At 42.1% G+C, this 19,785-nt stretch overlaps 1 protein-coding gene across 1 annotated transcript in view; it reads left to right on the forward strand.

The window, feature by feature from the left end:
• The window catches only part of MBD2 (methyl-CpG binding domain protein 2), a 63,294-nt gene extending 46,351 nt beyond the window's left edge, over positions 1–16,943 (forward strand). The window contains exons 4-7 of the mRNA XM_072822891.1: positions 7,998–8,088; positions 9,574–9,751; positions 14,359–14,497; positions 16,473–16,943. Of these exons, the coding sequence (XP_072678992.1) occupies positions 7,998–8,088; positions 9,574–9,751; positions 14,359–14,485 (396 nt within the window). The 3' untranslated portion in view covers positions 14,486–14,497; positions 16,473–16,943. The remainder of the gene's footprint in view (positions 1–7,997; positions 8,089–9,573; positions 9,752–14,358; positions 14,498–16,472) is intronic.
• Positions 16,944–19,785: the final 2,842 nt, after the last annotated feature.

Raw genomic sequence — 19,785 nt, forward strand, 5'->3', positions numbered from 1 at the left:
AATAGACAGCTCCTTCTAACATCTGTACATACAGATTCTTTCTAACTTACAGGTTGGGATATAAATGTCATGGTTGTTTGGAACTCTACATCTTCCAGCAGAAATGATACTAGAAATGGTTCTTGCATCTCAGATCAGCCTATAAAAGACCACTTTATCTTAGGTGTGTGTGAATTATTAAAAGTAATTACTGTTTATAACCATGTTTGTATCTGGAAGTGCCTTACTTAAATTTCAACTCTTAGGGTAAGAATGTTTCTCCCACTTCTGCTTTATCTTACACCGTCATCTGGCATTGACAAAAGAGGCACCCAGCAACAAGCCACCTAGAGTAGTTCTTACAAGGCCCGCATTGAGGACCTGGGATAGAGACTCAAAAGATGAGAAAGGAGCGGCTGCACTCATGGCATATGCCAACAGAGGGCTCTTCTGTGTGTTTTGCCTGTGAGATTTGGGCCCCTAGCATGGTAAACCTCCTCCTGACCCTCTTTCTCTTTCTCTGGACCAGTGGCCCTCACCTAGACCTGATTTTGTCCTGTCTTCCCCCATATATGCAGGGACATTTGGCAATGTCACAGCTGGGGTGGTGCTACTGGTACGCAGCAGGTGTAGGCCGGGGATGCTGCTAAACATCACAAAGAATTATCCACCCCAAAATGTTAATAATGCCAAGATTGGGAAACTACTTTAAACCATAGTTCCTGGTTCGAGTTTGCTTCTCCCCCTCTTTCTCTTCTTATTTCACTGCAGAGCAGAAATGTAGTTTGTGTTCACTGATTCTCTCCTACCTTCTATTCTTGAAATAAGCACAGAGCCCTTTTGCGGTTTTCTAAGGGATTTACTGTCCTCACAACATGGAAACAGATGGAGTAAAAATAACAAGAAAATGACAGTTTCAGGAAATCTTAATTAAAAGCTACCCATGTTATCTGCTGGCCTTTAAATAGAACAAAATTCTGATCCTTCTCTAGGCTTCCTACTGTTCTTCCCATTGTGGTTTTCTCATTCCCTGAGTCCCCTCCTTCCTCAGTCATACTGCTCATCTGTGGAGAGCCTTGGCAGTGATCCTTTCGGGGTCCTCCACATGAGCAGTGGCTGGAGGGATGAAAAGCCCTTGGGTTATTTTAACATGGAGCGAAGGGAAGGTTATAAATACTTCCCTTTGTGCATATATCCAGCCAGAACTACTTTGTGTTGCCCTCCTTCTATGAAATCCACTGAATGAGATTATATTACAGCATTTTCCTAAGTCCTGCTGCATGGCATGAAGGTCTCCTTTCTCTACTAGTTTCTCCTCTTTTCCCCCTGCACTATGCTTCCTACCATTGCCCCGAAGTTACGGGAACACAGGTGCACAGGCCCCGTGCTTAGAACGGCCCAGGCCTCATTGAATGCTCACTGTTGTGATCCTGAAATTCTTAATATTTTTTGAACTAGCGACCCCATATTTTTATTTTCATTGACTGGGTCCTGCAAATTATGTGGACGGTCCTGTTCACCAGAATTCTTCCAACCAACGTTGGTCTAGGCAAGAAGCAGCCTGGCTAGGATGAGAAGATGAAAAGGAAGAGTTTTAAGACACTTGTAGCAAGAAAACCCCAGCTGAAAACCTGGGAGGGAAGGGCAGATGCATGTGCATGTGCTCTGTCTTCATGTATGAATACTCAGCTTTCAGAGTTGATTACTTTTTGATTTATTTATATTTGTTAATTTTAATAAGATGACCGGTTACTTATTGAATGCTGTTGTTTGATCAGTGTGGTGAAAGACGTGGGTGAAAAATGTAGTAAAATGATACTTGCTTTGTACTGGGCATGTTCAAGTGTTTGTAAAACCTCCTCAGTTAGTTTCTATAACCCTTTGAGGTTGTTTTTATTGTTCTTTTCCATAGAGTGGGAAACTGATATTGAGACGGGTTAAATTATTTAACTTCATAAAACCAGTGACAAAGCATGGATTTGAACTCAAGCCCACTGTCATTCACTCTGCTACTCAGAAGTTAAATCTTCCTAACCTTCCTACTCTTGACAGTTGACTGTCAAGTTGATGTTATGAATATAAATAGGTTAATTTCTCTTTATCAGTGAATTTTTTTTGAACACTACACAGATGGATCAGTGCTTTTCAAATTAAATATAATGGATGAATATATAATACTGGTATATTTGGTCTACATGTTTTTCAATGTTTCATGAGAAATAGATACTAATATAATTAACCTAAAATAGTATTCTTATAGAAAAAATTCAAAAGTCTTCAGTTTTGTATGCTCGGTAAAACACTCCCCCACTCCTGCCTGATGAAATGCCTACTTCTGCTCTGTTGTTAGTGGGACTCATCCAAAAGCATTTTCTTGGATTAGGTGGTCTCAGACTTTACTTTCCACCCACCAAATAAAAATTTGGTGTTCGATGGGGTCGATATTTGCAATTCTAAGAAAGCTAATTTGCAAGGAATATATATTACATCAATTCTTTGGTTTTTATCTTGGAAGCTACCCCAAATTGTGGTCTGATACCTTCTTTAAAGCTCTATGCTAGCTTTAGTCTAAACATATTACAAGGCTGGGCCTCTTAATTCTGCATGAGGAGGAGACAGGCATCAGCACAGATTGCCTACAACTGAAGGCTGACACAGTATTAGTTATTGGCAAATGGATTAAGAGTAACTTGACAGTTTCTGTCACATTTATTGAACTTTTTCAGCCTTTGATGTCATGAGTGGAAGGGTCTGAGGCCTGGTACCTTACCACCTAACACAGAGCCAAATATGTAAATACTCTTCTAGAGCTTTTAGTGTTAAGCTGAGGACCATTTATTTAATCACATTGATCTGAGTTTTAATTCCAGCTGCACCACTGACTAGTTATGCAACCTTTGGTAAGTGACTGTGTATGGGACTAATAACGTCTTCTTCGAAGTGCTGTAGGGAAGATTAACTGGGTTTCTGTATACAAAGCACTGAGCACAGTGCTGGGCCTCTGGAAAGGGGGCATGGTGGGTAAATGGTAGATTGTCCTCTTCCTCCTCCTCTTACTCCACCAGGAGAATGTGCTGCTTGGGCATCAGCTCTTTCTCTATTTATGCCCACACAGTTTGGTATACTCTTCAATATACTTTGCTGCATGTTTTCCTGCAGTGAAAAAGAGAAAGGCAGATATCTTCCTCCGGTCCTCTGCAAGGATAGAATGGAATAATATATTTTTTACTTTTTTGGTGTAATCAGGAATGAAACTCGGCAACCTTGGTGATCAGTATACACCAGCCCTATGTATGCACTGCCATTCTTTCAACACAAACCAAACCAGTCTTTCTCAAACTGAGATTGCTGGGCCTGCATCAGAATCACCTAAGACACGTATAAAATAAATCAATACATCTAGCCACATATCCCAGACCTACTGAACAGAATCCCTAGGGCTGAGACCTTGGGATATACATTTAAAGTAAGGCACTCTGGTTATTCCTCTGCATTAAAACACTTAGAAATACTGACCAGTGCTCTGTCTCCCCTCCTTGCCCACTTAACCTACTTCCTTGCCTTGAATTCTCACACTTTTTTTTTTTTTTTTTTTAAGAGCTGCCTCTTCTTAAAAGCCTTCCCAGATTCTCCCAAGTTGAAGTTAATTTTGTATCTTCACTGTTGTGGTTGTCATTGTCTGTCTTGTAGCGTTTTGCTAGTTTTCCACCAAACAGTAAGCTCTGAGAGGGCAGTGATTGCCAGTTACCCTAATAACTATCCCCGGTGCCTAGCAAAATACTTTGCCCATAATGGGCAATGAAAAAATATTTGTTGAATTTGAATCGATCCTCTGGTTAGTTTTTTCCAGTACAATGTCTTACCCTGACTTCCCCAGAAAAGCACAAATTCCTTCATAGTTCAGGAAGTACAAGCTCAGGGTGATGGAGGAGAGTACCGATAAACATGACTAGCCCGAGTTCCTGGTGCATCAGAACACGGAGATGTGTGCTTGTGGTTGTGAGGAGTTGCTTTGCAATCCCTGTTTCTTCCTCAACCTCTTCTTTGGATATTCTCTGTAAGACGGGTTGAACAAATCCCCCAAATCTCTAGTTAAGTCCACAGCAATTAAGATGAGAAAATGCTACTACAGTTGTATCGTGGGTTGGGTTTATTTTCAGAAGACAGATTGATCATTTCACTAAAGAAGCAGCTTTCCTAACACAAGATCCCGTTTGTCCCTGGGGACTCTGAGAGAGATGAAGTACAGGCATCCGCACTTGCCTGATGTCGTGGATGTACGTCCTACATCCATATGAGGAGCAAAGTTACAGAGATGTGCTCGAGTGTCCAGTAAGGTGGTCCCTTCGAAGCTGATTGCTCCTGTCACTGATATTTTAGACCCTTCTGTGGTTTGGGATGACCTTTAATCCCAGCTGCTGCTTCTCCATCAGCTAGTCAACTGGATAGGACATTGCTCAGATTTTTGGCAATGTAATGTAATGCACACAGGAAGGGATCCAATTTTCTCATGTACTGGAGGGTGACAGAGAACGAGGTATTAGAGGCACCTGGAGGATCTAATTAGTGGGGATTAGGAAGGGATATAATAACTGGGGGTGATAGCACATTTTGGGAGTTTCTCCAAATATGAAATCACTGCTCCTTAAAAGTGCTACATTGACTCTTTGGCCTCACACGGGCAGCAGGGTTACTCTGAGGATATCATTGGACTTGGCAGGTGAAGTCAGATTTTCAGTGGGTGGGTCAGGTATTATGAAAGCTAAAGTGCTTATGAAGGTGTGGTGCAAGAGACCCGATAGCTATTGTAGAGGGATACTCCTTACAAATTTAGGGAGATTCTTCTTTCTTTTTCTTTTCTTTCTTTTCTTTTCGTTTCACTTCTCTTTTCTTCTTTTCTTTTTGCCTTTAGACTTTTAAAAGCTGGAGAAGTAATGTAATAAGAATTCCAGATGGCCACAACTTGTCACCTAGTAAAAACATGGAATTCTTAAATGAGCAAATCAGGGAATTTTACATTTAGGCTGAGGGAGACTTCTCCCCTCCCTTAACCTCTCCACAGTGTGCAGGGTTATAAAATGATCAGAGAGAAAAAGCAAAGGTCATGGAATCTGGTGAGAGGAGCTACTTCCTAGAGTAAATTTGGTGAAGATTTATGGGGAAGGGGATCGGGTGATCAAGTTGAAATGGGCCAGGGGGCTGGAGTTAGTGCGAATCAGTCACTGCCTGAGGAACTGGCTTGGAGCATAAAGAAAATGGTAATTCTAGCAGCTGGATAAAGTTTGTGTTTGTTAAAAAACAGTTCAATTTCAGTACCCCAAAGAATTCCCTCACACTGACCCTTTGTAGTCAGACCCCCCTCTCTCTACCCCTAATCCCTGGCAACCATCCCTATAGTTTTTTCTTCTTCAGACTATCATATAAATGGACCACATAGTGTGTAGAAAACTAGCATAAATTGAATCATACAGTATATAAAAGACTAGTTTCTTTCACTTGGCATAATGCCTATGTCAATTTAAAAAATATTTTAAAAGGCAAAGAAGCCCCTGGCCCCAAAACAAACACACAAAACAGGTGGGGGCCTGAGAAGATGAACATAGGGAAGGCAAGTTAGTAACATGGGGATTTGTAAACAGACGTTTATCTCGTGAAGACTGTTTCAGTTCTCACGGAAATTAGGTGAGCCGATCAGTGTTGAATGAGTGGTGGAAAGGTTGGAGAGCAGGGCACTGGTGACCTGTACCCAACATGTGTTTTCTTTTATCAAACTAGCCTTTTCGTCCTTCTCTGACCTTTCCCACATCCCCTACCTCCTCTGGGGAGCGCTGAGTGAGGACTTCGGCACATACACATATGTATATCTCTGCATCTCCATTTTCGTGGCATAAGCATTTCATTTACACAAAGATCATCAGTGCATATCTGATTTAACTTCAGACTTAGTTGAGGGCTGTCAGATGGCATGTGATGATGATACCAGGACTTGTAACCTAGAGCCATACACTCATCTCTCAGACCGAGGTTTATTTTGCAAAATTTTCCTCTTAAATTCTGTACCATTTTCCTTCAAGTTAATAAGAATTTAAAAGTTGAGAATTAAAAATTATAGAATATAAAAAAATTAAACTTTTGATATCTAGAATTGGAATTTCTATGTAAAATATTAATCTGTAAAATATTAGTAATCACATCTGTACATAACTTCTATACTTTGTTTTTTGGTAGTGTTGATTTATTTTGCAAGTTAAGTTATAATTTTATTATAAAAGGACTTAACAATCTCATATCCACTGATTTTTCCAAATACTTTTTCCTTTTTTCGTTAGGAATTAACTGGCTTTTGTTTTCCTTGCTTTTTTCCCCATAGTTGTGATAATCAATGCATAGATATTATGTCCCACAAAAAGGAAATAGCAGGTGGGGTTTCTTGGGACATTTATCACATTTATCAGCTGTTACCTTCACCTAACCGTTTTTCACCCATGATGATTAATGCGTTCATGTCCTCATATATGTTGACCATATTTTCTGCCAGTGACATAATTTATAGGGAGATGTAAGGAGTCACCGTATACCAGAGGTCTTCAAAAGAGAGTGAAGCCTTCTATTGCGAGTTATTCTTGGTGTTAGCATTGAGGTTATTCAAGATCCAATATACTACTCTTCGGCCAATAACAGATTTTCTTATATCTTTCATTAGTCTGGAGGGCAATTACTTGATACTTTTCATACATCTAGAAGTCAAAATATAAGCCCTCAATGTGGTCAAAATTTGCTAAAAGTAAATAAAAACCTTGTGCCTTCTCCATGACAGGCACTTTACGTATATTGCCTTATTAAACGTTGCATTAGTCTCCTGTTGTGTTCATTGCTGTCACTTTTTACAGAAGAGGCCATTGCAGGTTTTGACATCTAGAGCTGGGGTTTCAGCTTGGGTTTGTGTGTCCCTCAGGATCTTCATTCTGAGTCCTGTTACTCCCATATTCAGGCATTCAATATTTTTTTCAGTCCCAGTATTTTTTCAGTACCTCCTTGTGACTGGCCCCAGATATCCAGGATTAAAGACAGATATACAGAGTTCTAAGGAATTCCTGTATCTGTTTTTTTGGGGGCTGCAGTAAATAAGAGAAAAGAGATAAGGCTTGAGGACAAAGACACAGTGTATCTCATCTCTTGCCGCATCCACAGGGCGGCTCCTGGCTGGAGCTCAGGAAATACATGTGGAACGGATGAATGACGTTATTGAGAAGTAATAGCTAACTAGGCGAGAAAAACAAAGTATAGAAAGGATATAAAAATCAGACAGCAGAACTGTTTTGGAACATTGAGTATTTGACTAAGCAACTGCTTACCTCAGTGGCCCCATAGAGCATGAGGAACCTTCAGTGTTCTGACTCATGCCCAGAATGAAGACGTGGGGCCAGTGAGTGATCTGGGCTCTGCAAAACAGGGAGAGAGTCGCCCATGAACGTGACACCTTGTTTCAAGAGCAAGGAAGTAGGCAAAACATTTTGGAACGTTTCCATTAAAACTGGCTCTTTACCCCTTGAAAGTATGCCAGAGGGCTAAACTTCGGTGTTGTGGAAATATCACCTAGGTGGAGGAGCTCTTTCCCTAAATGATTCTGGATAAAAGAGTGTTACATAATATAATTTGTTTTCTTTTCCCTGATAAATTATAACATTAAATTTTCATACCAAATCTTTAAAAATTCAAGTCTTATTCTTTGGAATCTACCTTTTAAAGTACTATGTGTAGTATATAGCATATAAAAATCCTCAGTGCTGTAACAAGTGATAGATTGCATAAAATAAGCCATTTTTTGATTAATATCATTTGAAAGAATTATGATGTGTTGGAATAATTCATCTTTGGAGTGTCATGTAGTGTCTGTAAGGAAAAAATGGGGAAATTAGGAAACTATTGAAATGATTTCAATTTCATCATTCAGCAGCATCGATGCGCTACTTTCTTGTCCCAAGAATGTATATTAACAGTGATGTTTTGCCTTACAGCTTTTCTGGGAGAAGAGGCTACAAGGACTTAGTGCATCAGATGTAACAGAACAAATTATAAAAACCATGGAACTACCTAAAGGTCTTCAAGGTATTACCCAAATTCAGTTGAGCGGTACCTGCTGTGTGCCAGGCTCTGTGTTAGATGCTGTAGAGTCAGAAATGATTAAGACAGGGTCTTTACTTGGGGGAATTGTATGCCTTGCTGGATGATGTCCCCCTTGTGTTTTAGTAAACCCAGGGAAAATGTACCTGAAAAGCTGTTTGTTGCAGGGATGTTTTAGATTTTTTTCTATTTAAAGATTTTGGCTTTAGGTTAGGTTCATCATATAAATTAGCCCATGTGCTGCTTTTAGAACCCAATGGCACCAAATAGCAGAATTTCTCAAGCTTCCTGCTCACAGCAGCATTTGGCTCCAGCAACCGCTCTTTCACTCTTCCTCTTACCAAAGGAACCGCTAACCACTTTTCTGCCTCTCGCTGCATGCACTGCTGCTGCATGTAGCACTGGGGACAGATGCACTTTGGTTCAGGAACAGCAGCAAGTGGGGGCTGGGGTATAGAACTCAGTTAACTAGTGTGCCTGTCATATCACATGTTAATTCCAATTCTAGAGAAGCATTATTCTTCAGGTATTATTATAACTTTGGCTTCTAATTGTTGGTATAGTGTGGATTGCTCAAAATTCTCATAATTCATGGTTAAGACATTGTGTCATCCCTCTATGTTCTTGGAAATTATTGCTCTAACTGGTTTAATAAGTGTAGGACTTTAAGCAATGCGTTTAAATGTTGGCCATGTTGCCAATCTCCTACAAGTAGCCAAGTTGTGCAATTATTAATTCTGTTAACTTGGATATTTTGTTAGGTATTTGAAAAAGATGTGAAAGCTGCAGGTAGAGCATGCTTGCATTGGCTTTTCCGTCGAAGTCCCAAAACAAAGGAAAGCGTTGAGATATTGCTAGAAATTAATGTTAAAACCTGTAAGAGGAGCTATTCTAGGACTCCAGGGATACATTCATAGGGAAACTTGAGTATAATGTGACTTTAGAAGGGATTTAGGTCATTAAAATAAATGACCTTGCTTGAGGAAATGTAGCCAACTTTAAAAAGTTTAGTACCTTGGAAAAGGCATCTTGAAGTTGTTGTAAAGTTTTATTAAAATGCTTGGCCATTTTGTTACAATTTTTTTTCTTAAAGATTTATTTGTTTATTTTAGAGGAGGGCAGGGGCAGAGGGAGAGGAGGATAGTGAAGCAGACTCAATGCAGAGCATGGAGCTGACACAGGGCCTGATCCCATGACCCTGAGATCATGACCTGAGCCAGAACCAAGAGTCAGATGTTTAACTGACTGAGCCACCCAGGCGTCTCTTGTTTCTATTTTTTAAGTGTTAATTTTTTGGTGTACAGCAACTGTGAAGTGGATACGATATTATCCTTTACTTTGGCTTCTGTCAGTTTTAAATATATGATCCCAAACAAACATAAAAATATCAGTTGTGTTAGGCTACATAAAATTGGCTTAGCACATCTAGAAATTTCCTAAAATTTAACTGGCATATATTTCTAATTACAGGAGTTGGTCCAGGTAGTAACGATGAGACCCTCTTATCTGCTGTTGCCAGTGCTTTGCACACAAGCTCTGCACCCATCACAGGGCAGGTCTCCACTGCTGTGGAAAAGAATCCCGCTGTTTGGCTGAACACATCTCAACCCCTCTGCAAGCCTTTTATTGTCACAGATGAAGACATTAGGTAAGGCAGCCTAACATAACTGCAAAAACTTGTTCTTTACCTTGGATACATTTTATACTGCCTCTTCGTTTATGTGGCACATCTAGTAAATGATGCATCAGTCAGAGAGCTACACTTTTTTTTTTTTTTTTTAATGGATCATCTGTGAAGTTAATGGAAGGTGATCTAGAACATGTAAAACAAATGCAAGTTTGGAAAAAGGTGGAAGTATCACAGTCATGTCCGAAGGTCACATCAGCTGCACTCTCTCCACATTGTTACTGCAGTGTCCTTTGCACTTTCAGGTGTGGCCTCTCTGCTCTAAAGAATCCTCTTCATTCAGTGATGCCTTTTGTGATTGCTTCCTGTGTTGGTTTGTCTGCAAACCAATCTCTCTTTAAAGCAGATCAGAACCATGCTGCTTTGAGCTGTGTTGATTTCAGTTTGCTTATCTTATGTTTATTCTCTTAAGTTCAGTTTAGACTTAATTTATCTCTGCTTCATCTTGTTTCAAGTAAAGATTTAAGGTGGCTTTACAGACGCGTGCGTGCGTGCGCGCGCACACACACACACACACACACACAAAAGCCAGATGAGAAGGAAATGGCAGAGATCAAGCAAAAGGTAAACCCTAAAGCAATACAACAGAGTCAGGAGTAAGGACAGGGCCCAAGCTGCATCTCATAACATCTTTTACTTTCTAAGACTGGGCCACACATTAGGTTTTTAGTTAGAAATAGTGGAAGGAAAACATGCAACTCAGATTGATAATGCCCAGAAAAATATAAGCAAACCATTGATCAGATGAAGCAGACTATTTCAGATATTAAGACTAGAAAGAAATTCTTCTATGGAATTTATGAACTTAAGTATCATTACCTTATAATAAGACTGTAGTGTATTTTCTTTAACAATAGGACAATGTGTAGCACTTCACTATTTCTACTCTCTGAATGTTAAATCAGGTCTTATTGGATATTATTCCTAGACAAAACCAGCAGGTGGCACTTTTGAATCATATAATTCTAAAATATGTTTTATATTTGTATTTTTTTTCTAAATCCATAAGAAGTTTGTGTGAAAATGTTTTTAAATGAATGAGTCTAGCTGGGTTTGTAATTGGAAAGCCCGTCCTGGGTTTTAAAGTAGTTCCTTTTGCAAAGATGTAAAATGGCTCAAAGTTGCATTCGTGTGTATTGATTGCATGAAATTTATGATCAGCTTTATTTTTTAAGAAAAACAAAATGTAAAATCAAGGGGAGGAATCAACTTGCTCTTTGGATTATTCTTACCCTCAAGGAACGAAATTATTCTGGATACAAACTCTTACCTGTGTTGGAATGAACACCCAGTTAATCAGCAGGGCTCCTGCCAGGTGATCACGGGTGTTGACTGAGGGACTCTGAGTGATGTCCCGGGAGTACCAGTGGCTTCTGCAGCAGGTCTTTTGATAGTAGAGGAAACTGTGGCACAGCCAGACCTGCATGATATCCTTTTAGGGTAAACTTGTTTAACAAATTGTCCATTTGATTTAATTGTCATAACAAATTATTAAGCAAATATTTCTCATTGAATTAGTGAAGGTTCAAAATAAATTACTGCATATGGAATTGTTGCCCTTTCTCTAATTGTGCAGCCAATATTCTGTTTATATTAAACCTTCAACTAAAGGTCTCAACATTAAGTACATTTTTTTCAGTATATTTGATAATATTTTCATCCATGGATGTATTCAGGGTTTTTTTTTTTTTTTTTTTAAGTAGTCTCCATGCCCAGCATGGAGCCCGAAGGGGCTTGCACTCATGACCCTGAGATCAAGATCTGAGCTGAGATTGAGTCAGATGCTTAACCAACTGAGCCACCCAGGCACCCCCTTACTTGTTTTCTTTTTCTTCTTCTTCTTTTTTTTTTTTTTTAAGATTTATTTGTTTATTTGAGAGAGAGCGAGAGAGCACACAAGCAAGTGAGCAGGAGTAGGAGTAGGGGGAGAGGGAAAGAATCTCAAGGAGACGCCTTGCTGAGATGGGAGCTGGAGGCAGGGCTCGATATCAGGATCTGAGATCCAGACCCGAGCTGAAATCAAGAGTTTCCTGAGTCCCCCAAGAGCCCCTGTATTTGTTTTTTAATATGTGTAACAAGTTCTCACAAACTTAACACCCTAAAACAACACTCATTTATAGCTCACAGTTCTTAGATTAGAAGCAGGGACCGGACATGACTGCCTCTCTGCCCAGGGTCTTACAAGGCTGAAACTAAAGTGTGGCTTAGACTGCATTCCCTTCTGCGTCACAGGGTCCTCTTTCAAGCTCCTATGATTGTTGTGGAGTTCGTTTACTTTTAGTTGTAGGACTGGGGTCCCTGGTGTCTTGCTGGATGTGGGGGGGGGGGGCTGTTCTTTGTGTTCCTGAGAGGCTGATAGCGGTTCCTTGCCCCAAGGTCCGCTCCACATTTCCTCTCCAACTTTTTTCAAGAACGGCATAGCCCCTTTTAAGAGTTTTTCTTAACCGACCAGGCCGCCTCTCTCTTTTGATCAACTCAAGGTCCATTGTTTAGTAACCTAATCATGGAGGGACACCTGAGCCCATTCACAAGCTCGGCCTGTTCATAAGGGGAGGGAATTACACAAGGAGTCTCTCCAGGGCAGGGACTACGTTGGAATTCTGCTTGCCACAATGGGTAAATGCGGTAATCTCAGCTTCCCTCAGTGTGGGAAGTAATGCTCGAGACATACGACAGAGTCTGGAGAGCTCACACTGACTCAGTGACAGCCTCTCTCTCTCCGTGAAAATTCATTAAAAAAATGGAAGCCCATAATATGTTTTAACGTCTTGTGTTGTTTCGGACTGTAGTAAAGAGGACCTCTACAGTTTGGGTGGCTGTATGATTTATGTTAGCTTCTCACCACGGGCACAGTCTCAGGAGACAGAGAGACACGTCGGCTGGCATGTAGTAAATGTAACTTTACAAGTGGTCGAGTACGCAGGAAGTGCATAGTCGGTGAAGCTTCGCATCGACCTCCAGGACACTGTCCTCCTACCCTCCCGCTTTTCCAGGTTTGAGGCAGTGCTGTGCTCTGAGAAAAATCACTTTTTTCTTTTCCAGCCTGCAGAGCCCTCCGTATCGTTGTGTCTCTTAACGTGTCACTGGACTGTTCCATCTCCCTCTGTCCCTCCATCCTAACCACCTTTCCTCGGTCTCAAGAGGTGATTTGTCCTGCTTCGAGTCAAGGCTAACCCTTCCACCTGCACCTGTGCAGCTTTCCCTTTCGTGTTTTTTTCTAAGACTCTTACTTACCAATGTTCTCCCTTCCCTGTGTTTCTTCAGCCTTGGCCTCTCCACTTGGCTCTGGATGTGAATTTCCATTTACCGTCTTGGCTCTTCAGAACTGTTTTAGGAATCCTCTCTTGTACTGTCAGGGAGCTACTCTGAATTTTTTTCTGATTTTTAAACATAAAGTACATACCAGTAGACTTTCTTTCTGTGCTTTGTTTCTCATCAGATGGTTCAGAACCTTTTTTTATGACTTGGTCTTATTAATTTTCACTTTTTTTTTTTTAATTTTTTTTAATTTTTATTTATTTATGATAGTCACAGAGAGAGAGAGAGGCAGAGACACAGAGGGAGAAGCAGGCTCCATGCACCGGGAGCCCGACGTGGGATTCGATCCCGGGTCTCCAGGATCGCGCCCTGGGCCAAAGGCAGGCGCTAAACCGCTGCGCCACCCAGGGATCCCTTAATTTTCACTTTTGAGGTCCCACTGCAATCCCCAAGACACAGAGAAACTCATGGCATGTTCTTAACTACTCTGCTCATCTCAGAGATGCCATTCAGTTTCTTTCATTGGTACATCGGGTCATGTGGTCTTGGTTTCTTCAGGATGGCCTGCTGCCAGCAGCCCTGTGAACCCGGGAGGGGCTCTGTCTGGCTTTCCCTTAACCTAGCCGTAGAATGCCAGGCTCTGCCGTGCCCCCCCTTATCATGCCCACACTTCCTCCATTGCTCTCTATGCTTCATTGAACAAATCTCATCTCCTTCTCTATTTTCTTTTCTTCTCTCTCTCTCTCTTTTTTTTTAATATTTATTTATTCATGAAAGACACAGGTAGAGAGAGAGGCAGAGACACAGGCAGAGGGAGAAGCAGGCTCTATGCCGGGAGCCCGATGTGGGACTCGATCCCGGGTCTCCAGGATCAGGCCCTGGGCTGAAGGTGGCGCTAAACCGCTGAGCCCCCCAGGCTGGCCCTCCTTCTCTATTTTCAGTATAACTTCTTTCTTTTATCCCTGCTTTCAAGTTATTCCTAATATCCTTTATAGCAATAACCCCAAACCTGCACATACTTGAAAGGTCTGAATTCGAAGAAAAAGTCATTGAAATAAGTGTCGTCCTACCAGGATTCTCTGTGAGGCGTGGGATACCTGCCTGTCTGAATATTCCTCTCTTTGGCGGGGCTCTGCTCCTGTGCACTGTGGTTTTGTGGGTGAATGAGAAGCCTTGCAAAGTCTAAGGCGAAGGAAACGTCTTCTTCTCAGGAATTTTCATGATTTCGAACTCCAGATACACTGTAGTAGCAGCTGCATGTTCCGTTAGTTGCCAGATTATCAGTGTCCTTTTACTCTCTTTTGTAAAAGGAAACAGGAAGAGCGAGTACAGCAAGTACGCAAAAAATTGGAAGAAGCCCTGATGGCAGACATCTTGTCGCGAGCTGCTGATACGGAAGAGATGGACATTGAAATGGACAGTGGAGATGAGGCCTAAGAGTATGATCAGGTAAGCTGAGAGGCTGCAGCTGCCGCTGTGCTGTTGCCGGCTTTTGCTCCTCGTGGCCCGCCTCGGCGGTGTAAGGAAAGCTTTTCCTCTGCAGAGGTGGCAGGTGCTGTCGCTTGGCCTCCTCTCCATTAAGGACCCTACCTATCCTTTGTCCTCCTGATGTGAAGACTCTCACAGCCCTGCCGCCACTTGCAAGGGCTCTAACCTCCCTTTAACTCCAGGTGGAAAACCTGCAAGGTGCTGTTAGAAAAACTCAGGGGAAGAGAGCAAGGACTGCCAGGTGTGGGGGGCAGTGGCCGCAGGAGATGGAAGTGGCTTCATCCCCAGCTGTCGTTCTGGGGTCTGTTGTCCCCCGAGAATTATGGCTGTAAAGTAGGCAATAGACTTGATGCAGAGAGCCTGGGCAGGGCATTTTCTAGGATAATAATCGACTCTATTTGTTTTTGAACCAGTCCTCCCGGCCCTTTTGGCCTGGGGACCCGCACCTCATCCCACTAGTCGTTCTTGCATCGGTGCCAGTCCTGGGGACACAGTGATCGCCACAGTCTGGGGCGTGTCTCCTGTCTCAGGGCTTCAGCGACCTGGTCTCTGGAGCGCGGGGAGGGCCCCGGGATGGTCGCGTCTGGGCTGCTCACGACCGGCTCTAGGAAAGCTTTTTAGCTTTTGGTGGTTTTTCAGACTTTTCTTCAGAAAACAGTTTAAGATAATCAAGGGTCATCTAACTGAGGTGTCACTAGAGCCCTGCTTATTTCACAGGTGACTGCAGATGGATTTCAGGGCAGCTGTGCCCTCATGTACGCGAGTGAGCATAGGTGGGGGGACTGGGCACTAGGCTCAGATGGAAGCCAGCACTGCGCGTTGCCTGGCACAAGTGCGGCTAGCGGTGGAACAAGGTAGTTAATATTGAGTGATTAGGGTTTTAATACATACTTAAAAGAGCCATTATTTTGGTATGTTGGGGAGAGAGAGAGTCATAGTGTGTGTATCACATCCTACACTTGAACATGGTGTTGTTAGGCCAGCCGACTGGACTGGAGGGCCGTGGAGGAATTTGAAGCCCTTGTTTCCAACATTAAACTCGGCTGACTCCCTCATTTTGCCCCCTCTGCACCTGAAGTGTTTCATAAACCAGAGCATTGCCCCGCTCGATGGAATTGGTTCCTAACAACCTGTAGAATAGATAGGACGTGGCTTGATCAAAGGGTAGGCGGTGGCCAACTTGACGTGGCTGGTGAGAGATGGAACCTGCAGCACGTGGTGTAGGCCTGCCAGCCCCGTCGTGCCGCGGCTGTCCCTCACGTCCCTTACTAGCAGCATGGCCCCTTATACTTATCCATCTATGTCCTCGATGACAGATTTACTGCGTCGGTCAAAACCGTACGATCACAGAGGGCTACTCGGGCTATCCGAATTTTAGGGCTGCTTGCAAGAGGGTGAAAACCGTGAAAACAAAGGCGTCAAATACTTAGCTACAAACGAGATCCAGGATCAGACGTATAAATAGTTGTATCCACAACTGCGCCATACAGCTTCAGCTAGATTAAATAATAATGCGTGCTATTATTATAAATGCTCTGAAGTAAAATAAATCATTGTTGTAGAAGTTTTTCTACATTTTTGCAAAAATGTTTGGGTTTGGCTGTGTCTCTTACGGGTTTTTTTTTATTTGTATGCCCTATGATTTCTCTCTTTATACATATTTGACTAAAGATAGAAAATATTTGTGTTAGCATACAAAACTGTACATGATATTTTTGAAAATGAAAGGAGTATAAATTTATTATCAAAGTGCTTGAAATAATGAGGGGATATGTTGGACATGTTTTTAATGTACAAAGTGCTGTAACTAAATGTTAATCAAGGCTTTAAAAGTGTGGTTCTAAGTGAAATTAAGTCTCTAACTACTTTTTAAAGTTCTGCTGACCTCACCTGAGGAACCATTGCATTATTTAAGTTTGTTTGTTTTTCCTTACAGGTAACTTTCGACCAACTTTCCCCAAGAGCAAATTTCTAGAATTGAACAAAAGCGTTTCCACTGGGTTTTGCCTGTAAGAAAAAAAGTACCCGAGCACATAGAGCTTTTTAATAGCGCTAACCAATGCCTTTTTAGATGTATTTTTGATGTATATATCTATTATTCAAAAAATGATGTTTATTTTGAGTCCTAGGACTTAAAATTAGACTTTTGTAATATCAAGCAGGACCCTTAAGATGAAGCTGAGCTTTCGATGCCAGGTGCAATCTACTGGAAATGTAGCACTTCGCGTGAAATATTTGTTTTCCCCCCTGTTTTAATATGAACCGATCAGGAGTACCAAATAAATCTCCCAATTAAAGATTATTGTGACTTCACTGTATATAAACAGATTTTTATACTTTATTGAAAGAGGACACCTGTACATTCTTCCATCATCACTGTAAAGACAAATAAATGATTATATTCACAGACTGATTGGAATTCTTTCTGTTAAAGAGCACAGATAATAAATAGCACCCCCACCCCCTCCTTAGGATTCCTGATTTTCAGTCAGCTGTGACCCCTGGGCCTTAGGTTTCAAATGGAGGTGGCGGAGAATAACTGGTACATTTGCAGTTTCCTCCGGAAAGCGTGGAAACCGAGCCGCCTTTCCCTGAATTCTAAGTTGCCATCTAGCATGTGTTTGGGTTTGTTTGTTTTTTTTTCCTTGCCTGTGACTAGTACTTTTGTTAGTGCTATAAAAATAAAGCATTTTCTTCCCTTGGGTGTGAGTTAGGTACACAAGTACCCTTCAGATGGCACTGGAGTCCATGATTGTTGTTGTTTTTTTCTAGGACATTTTGCATTTTCGCATGTCCACTGACCCTGCTGAGAACAGGTGCAGGTTAGACCCTTTGCCACAGAGAGAGGCAGCTTTCTAGGCAGAGGCGCTAAATGAGCCAGATTGTGATACTTTACTAATCAGTACCCGCCCTCCACAGTATTAACGTTTTGTTGTTGTTGTTGAAACTCTTCAGTGTAACTTCATTACCACTTAAATTCCTTGATACCTAATTACTAAAACTGGCACATTATTAAATGAATTTTAAAATCAAAACATACTTAAATTAATCTGCCAAGGAAAGGAGGGAGTGGTTATCATCAAATTGAAACACATTTTGGGAAATAATATCTTTCTTTGGGAAGGGTTTATGTACTTCTTCACTCTGAGTTCTTTTAAAATTAGACCCAGAAATGATGTGGTCACCCGTGTGACCAATTCCATGTAAATGTCACCTGGACATTGCATTACCACTACCTCCAGCACCCTTCCAGTTCCTGAGGAAGGGAAAGAAAAGTAGTCAAAGCAATACGACTGGCGAGGTTTGGGCTGTTGTCTTCCCGGACCTAAAGCCAAACTACATGAATAACACCCTCTTGGAATTCCTGATTTACGTTCAGCTTTGATCTCTGGGCCTTAGGCCACCAGTTCCCTCAGAGTGGTCTTGCTGGCACATGAACAGGGATGCTTGTAGACTGTGGGCTGTGCATTGGCCAAGGATGCCTGGCCCCTCAGACTGCCCCAGCCGGGGTGGCAGTGGGAAGTTAATACTGATTTCTTTGTAAGAACTGGTGTGACTACTTTAGAATGGATGTCCAAAGGCTTTTCTTAGACCCCCCTAAGTCCAAGATTTCTCTTTTGTACTCAAGCTTGGGGTAACTTCACCTTGGTGATCACATGTTCTTTTTACAAAGCTATCCAACCAAGATACACATGCTTTTGTAAACAGCTTTTGTAAAAGCAAAAACACAGCGTACACACATACACAACTTTGATTTCTGTTCATATGTACTTTGCTCAGGTAGAGAACAAGGTGTGAAAGCCATTACATGGTGTCCAGCTGGGACCATCCCATAAATCCAGGTGTTCCCAAGATTTCCACAGGACGACATGTCCGGGATTAAATTCATTATCTTATCCCTTGAATCTCCCACCATCTTGCAGCCCCTAAATCCTCTGATCCAATTGCTCAAGGCAGATGCCTGTGAGTGATCCCAGACGCTACTCCTCCCCTTCCCTCCACTGTCCCATCAGACCCCAGACCCGTTAGAACTACTAAATGCACTTCTCACACCCATACCTCTTCTCCATTCCCTGAAATCCCTGCCTTCTGCAACCAACCTCCTTTTCCTCTCCTCTGGACTCTCGGTGGCTCCCTTCCTCCCTCCTCCTTCCCTTCCACCCACCCAGCCATCCTTCCCTCTCTCCCTTTTCCTTCTCCATCTCTCCTTTTTCTCCTCCATATAGCCATCAGAATGGTCCTCAAAGCAAATGTGACCGTGTAATTTCCGAAATTTCTCACTTCTCTGGGTAATTTTTAAGAATTATTTTAAGAATGATTTTTTTTTAAAGAGTGAGCACTTTGCAATGAAGAGAACCTGTGTTTGAACCTTGATTTTGCCATTTGTGTGACTTGTCAGGTTACCTAATCTCTTTGAGCCTGTTCCTCCTCAGTGAAATAGGAATAATAATACCTACCTCATAGAGTCGTCATGAGGACTGAATGAGATACTGTTTATAAAGTGTGTAACACAGTGCCTGGTGCACAGTGAGGGCTCCTGTTGGGGCTTGCCGTTGTCATAACCCCTGCGGGTGTCCGTTTTATGTCACAACCAAGAGGCATTTTCTGATAACTGTAACTGCTCTCTGCCCCCACAATCCTCATTTTCTGCCTCAGCACTCTGTTTTTTTTTCCTTTATAGAAATCTTCTAAATCTGTATTTATTTGTTGACTTTTTTTTTGTCTCTCTCTTTACTAGAATGTAAGCTCCGTGAGAGCGAGGATGTGTCTGTCTTGTTCCCTGTTATGACCCCAGCACTTAGCCTAGTGCTTGGCACACAGTAAGCACTCAATAAATGTTTGTTGAATAAATGGATGAATGATCAAAAGGCTCTTCATGATCTGATACCTGCCTATTTGTCTGGCTCATCCTGCCACTCCCCACTGCACCTTCAGCTCAAGAAAAACCGCATTACTTGGTCCTTTGAAGTGCCCCCTTGGGCTTCCGTGTCTTTGCACCTGTCATTCCCTTTGCCTGCCTGTCTACACGGCAGATTCCGGGTTACTGGTCGAGTCTCAGCTCAGTGGCCACCTCCTCTGTGAAGCTGCCCCTCATTTCCCAGGCAGACGTTCTTCCCTCTTCCGAGTTCCCACTGTACTTTGTAAATACCTCCGTGGAAGCACTTTACTGTATCGCATTGTAAATTCGTGTGCATGTCTGTTTCTACTTGGAGACTGTAAGCACCGGGAGGGCAGCGATGGCGCCTCTC

This window comes from Canis lupus, chromosome 1 (genome assembly GCF_048164855.1).
Source record: "Canis lupus baileyi chromosome 1, mCanLup2.hap1, whole genome shotgun sequence".
Lineage (NCBI taxonomy): Eukaryota > Metazoa > Chordata > Mammalia > Carnivora > Canidae > Canis > Canis lupus.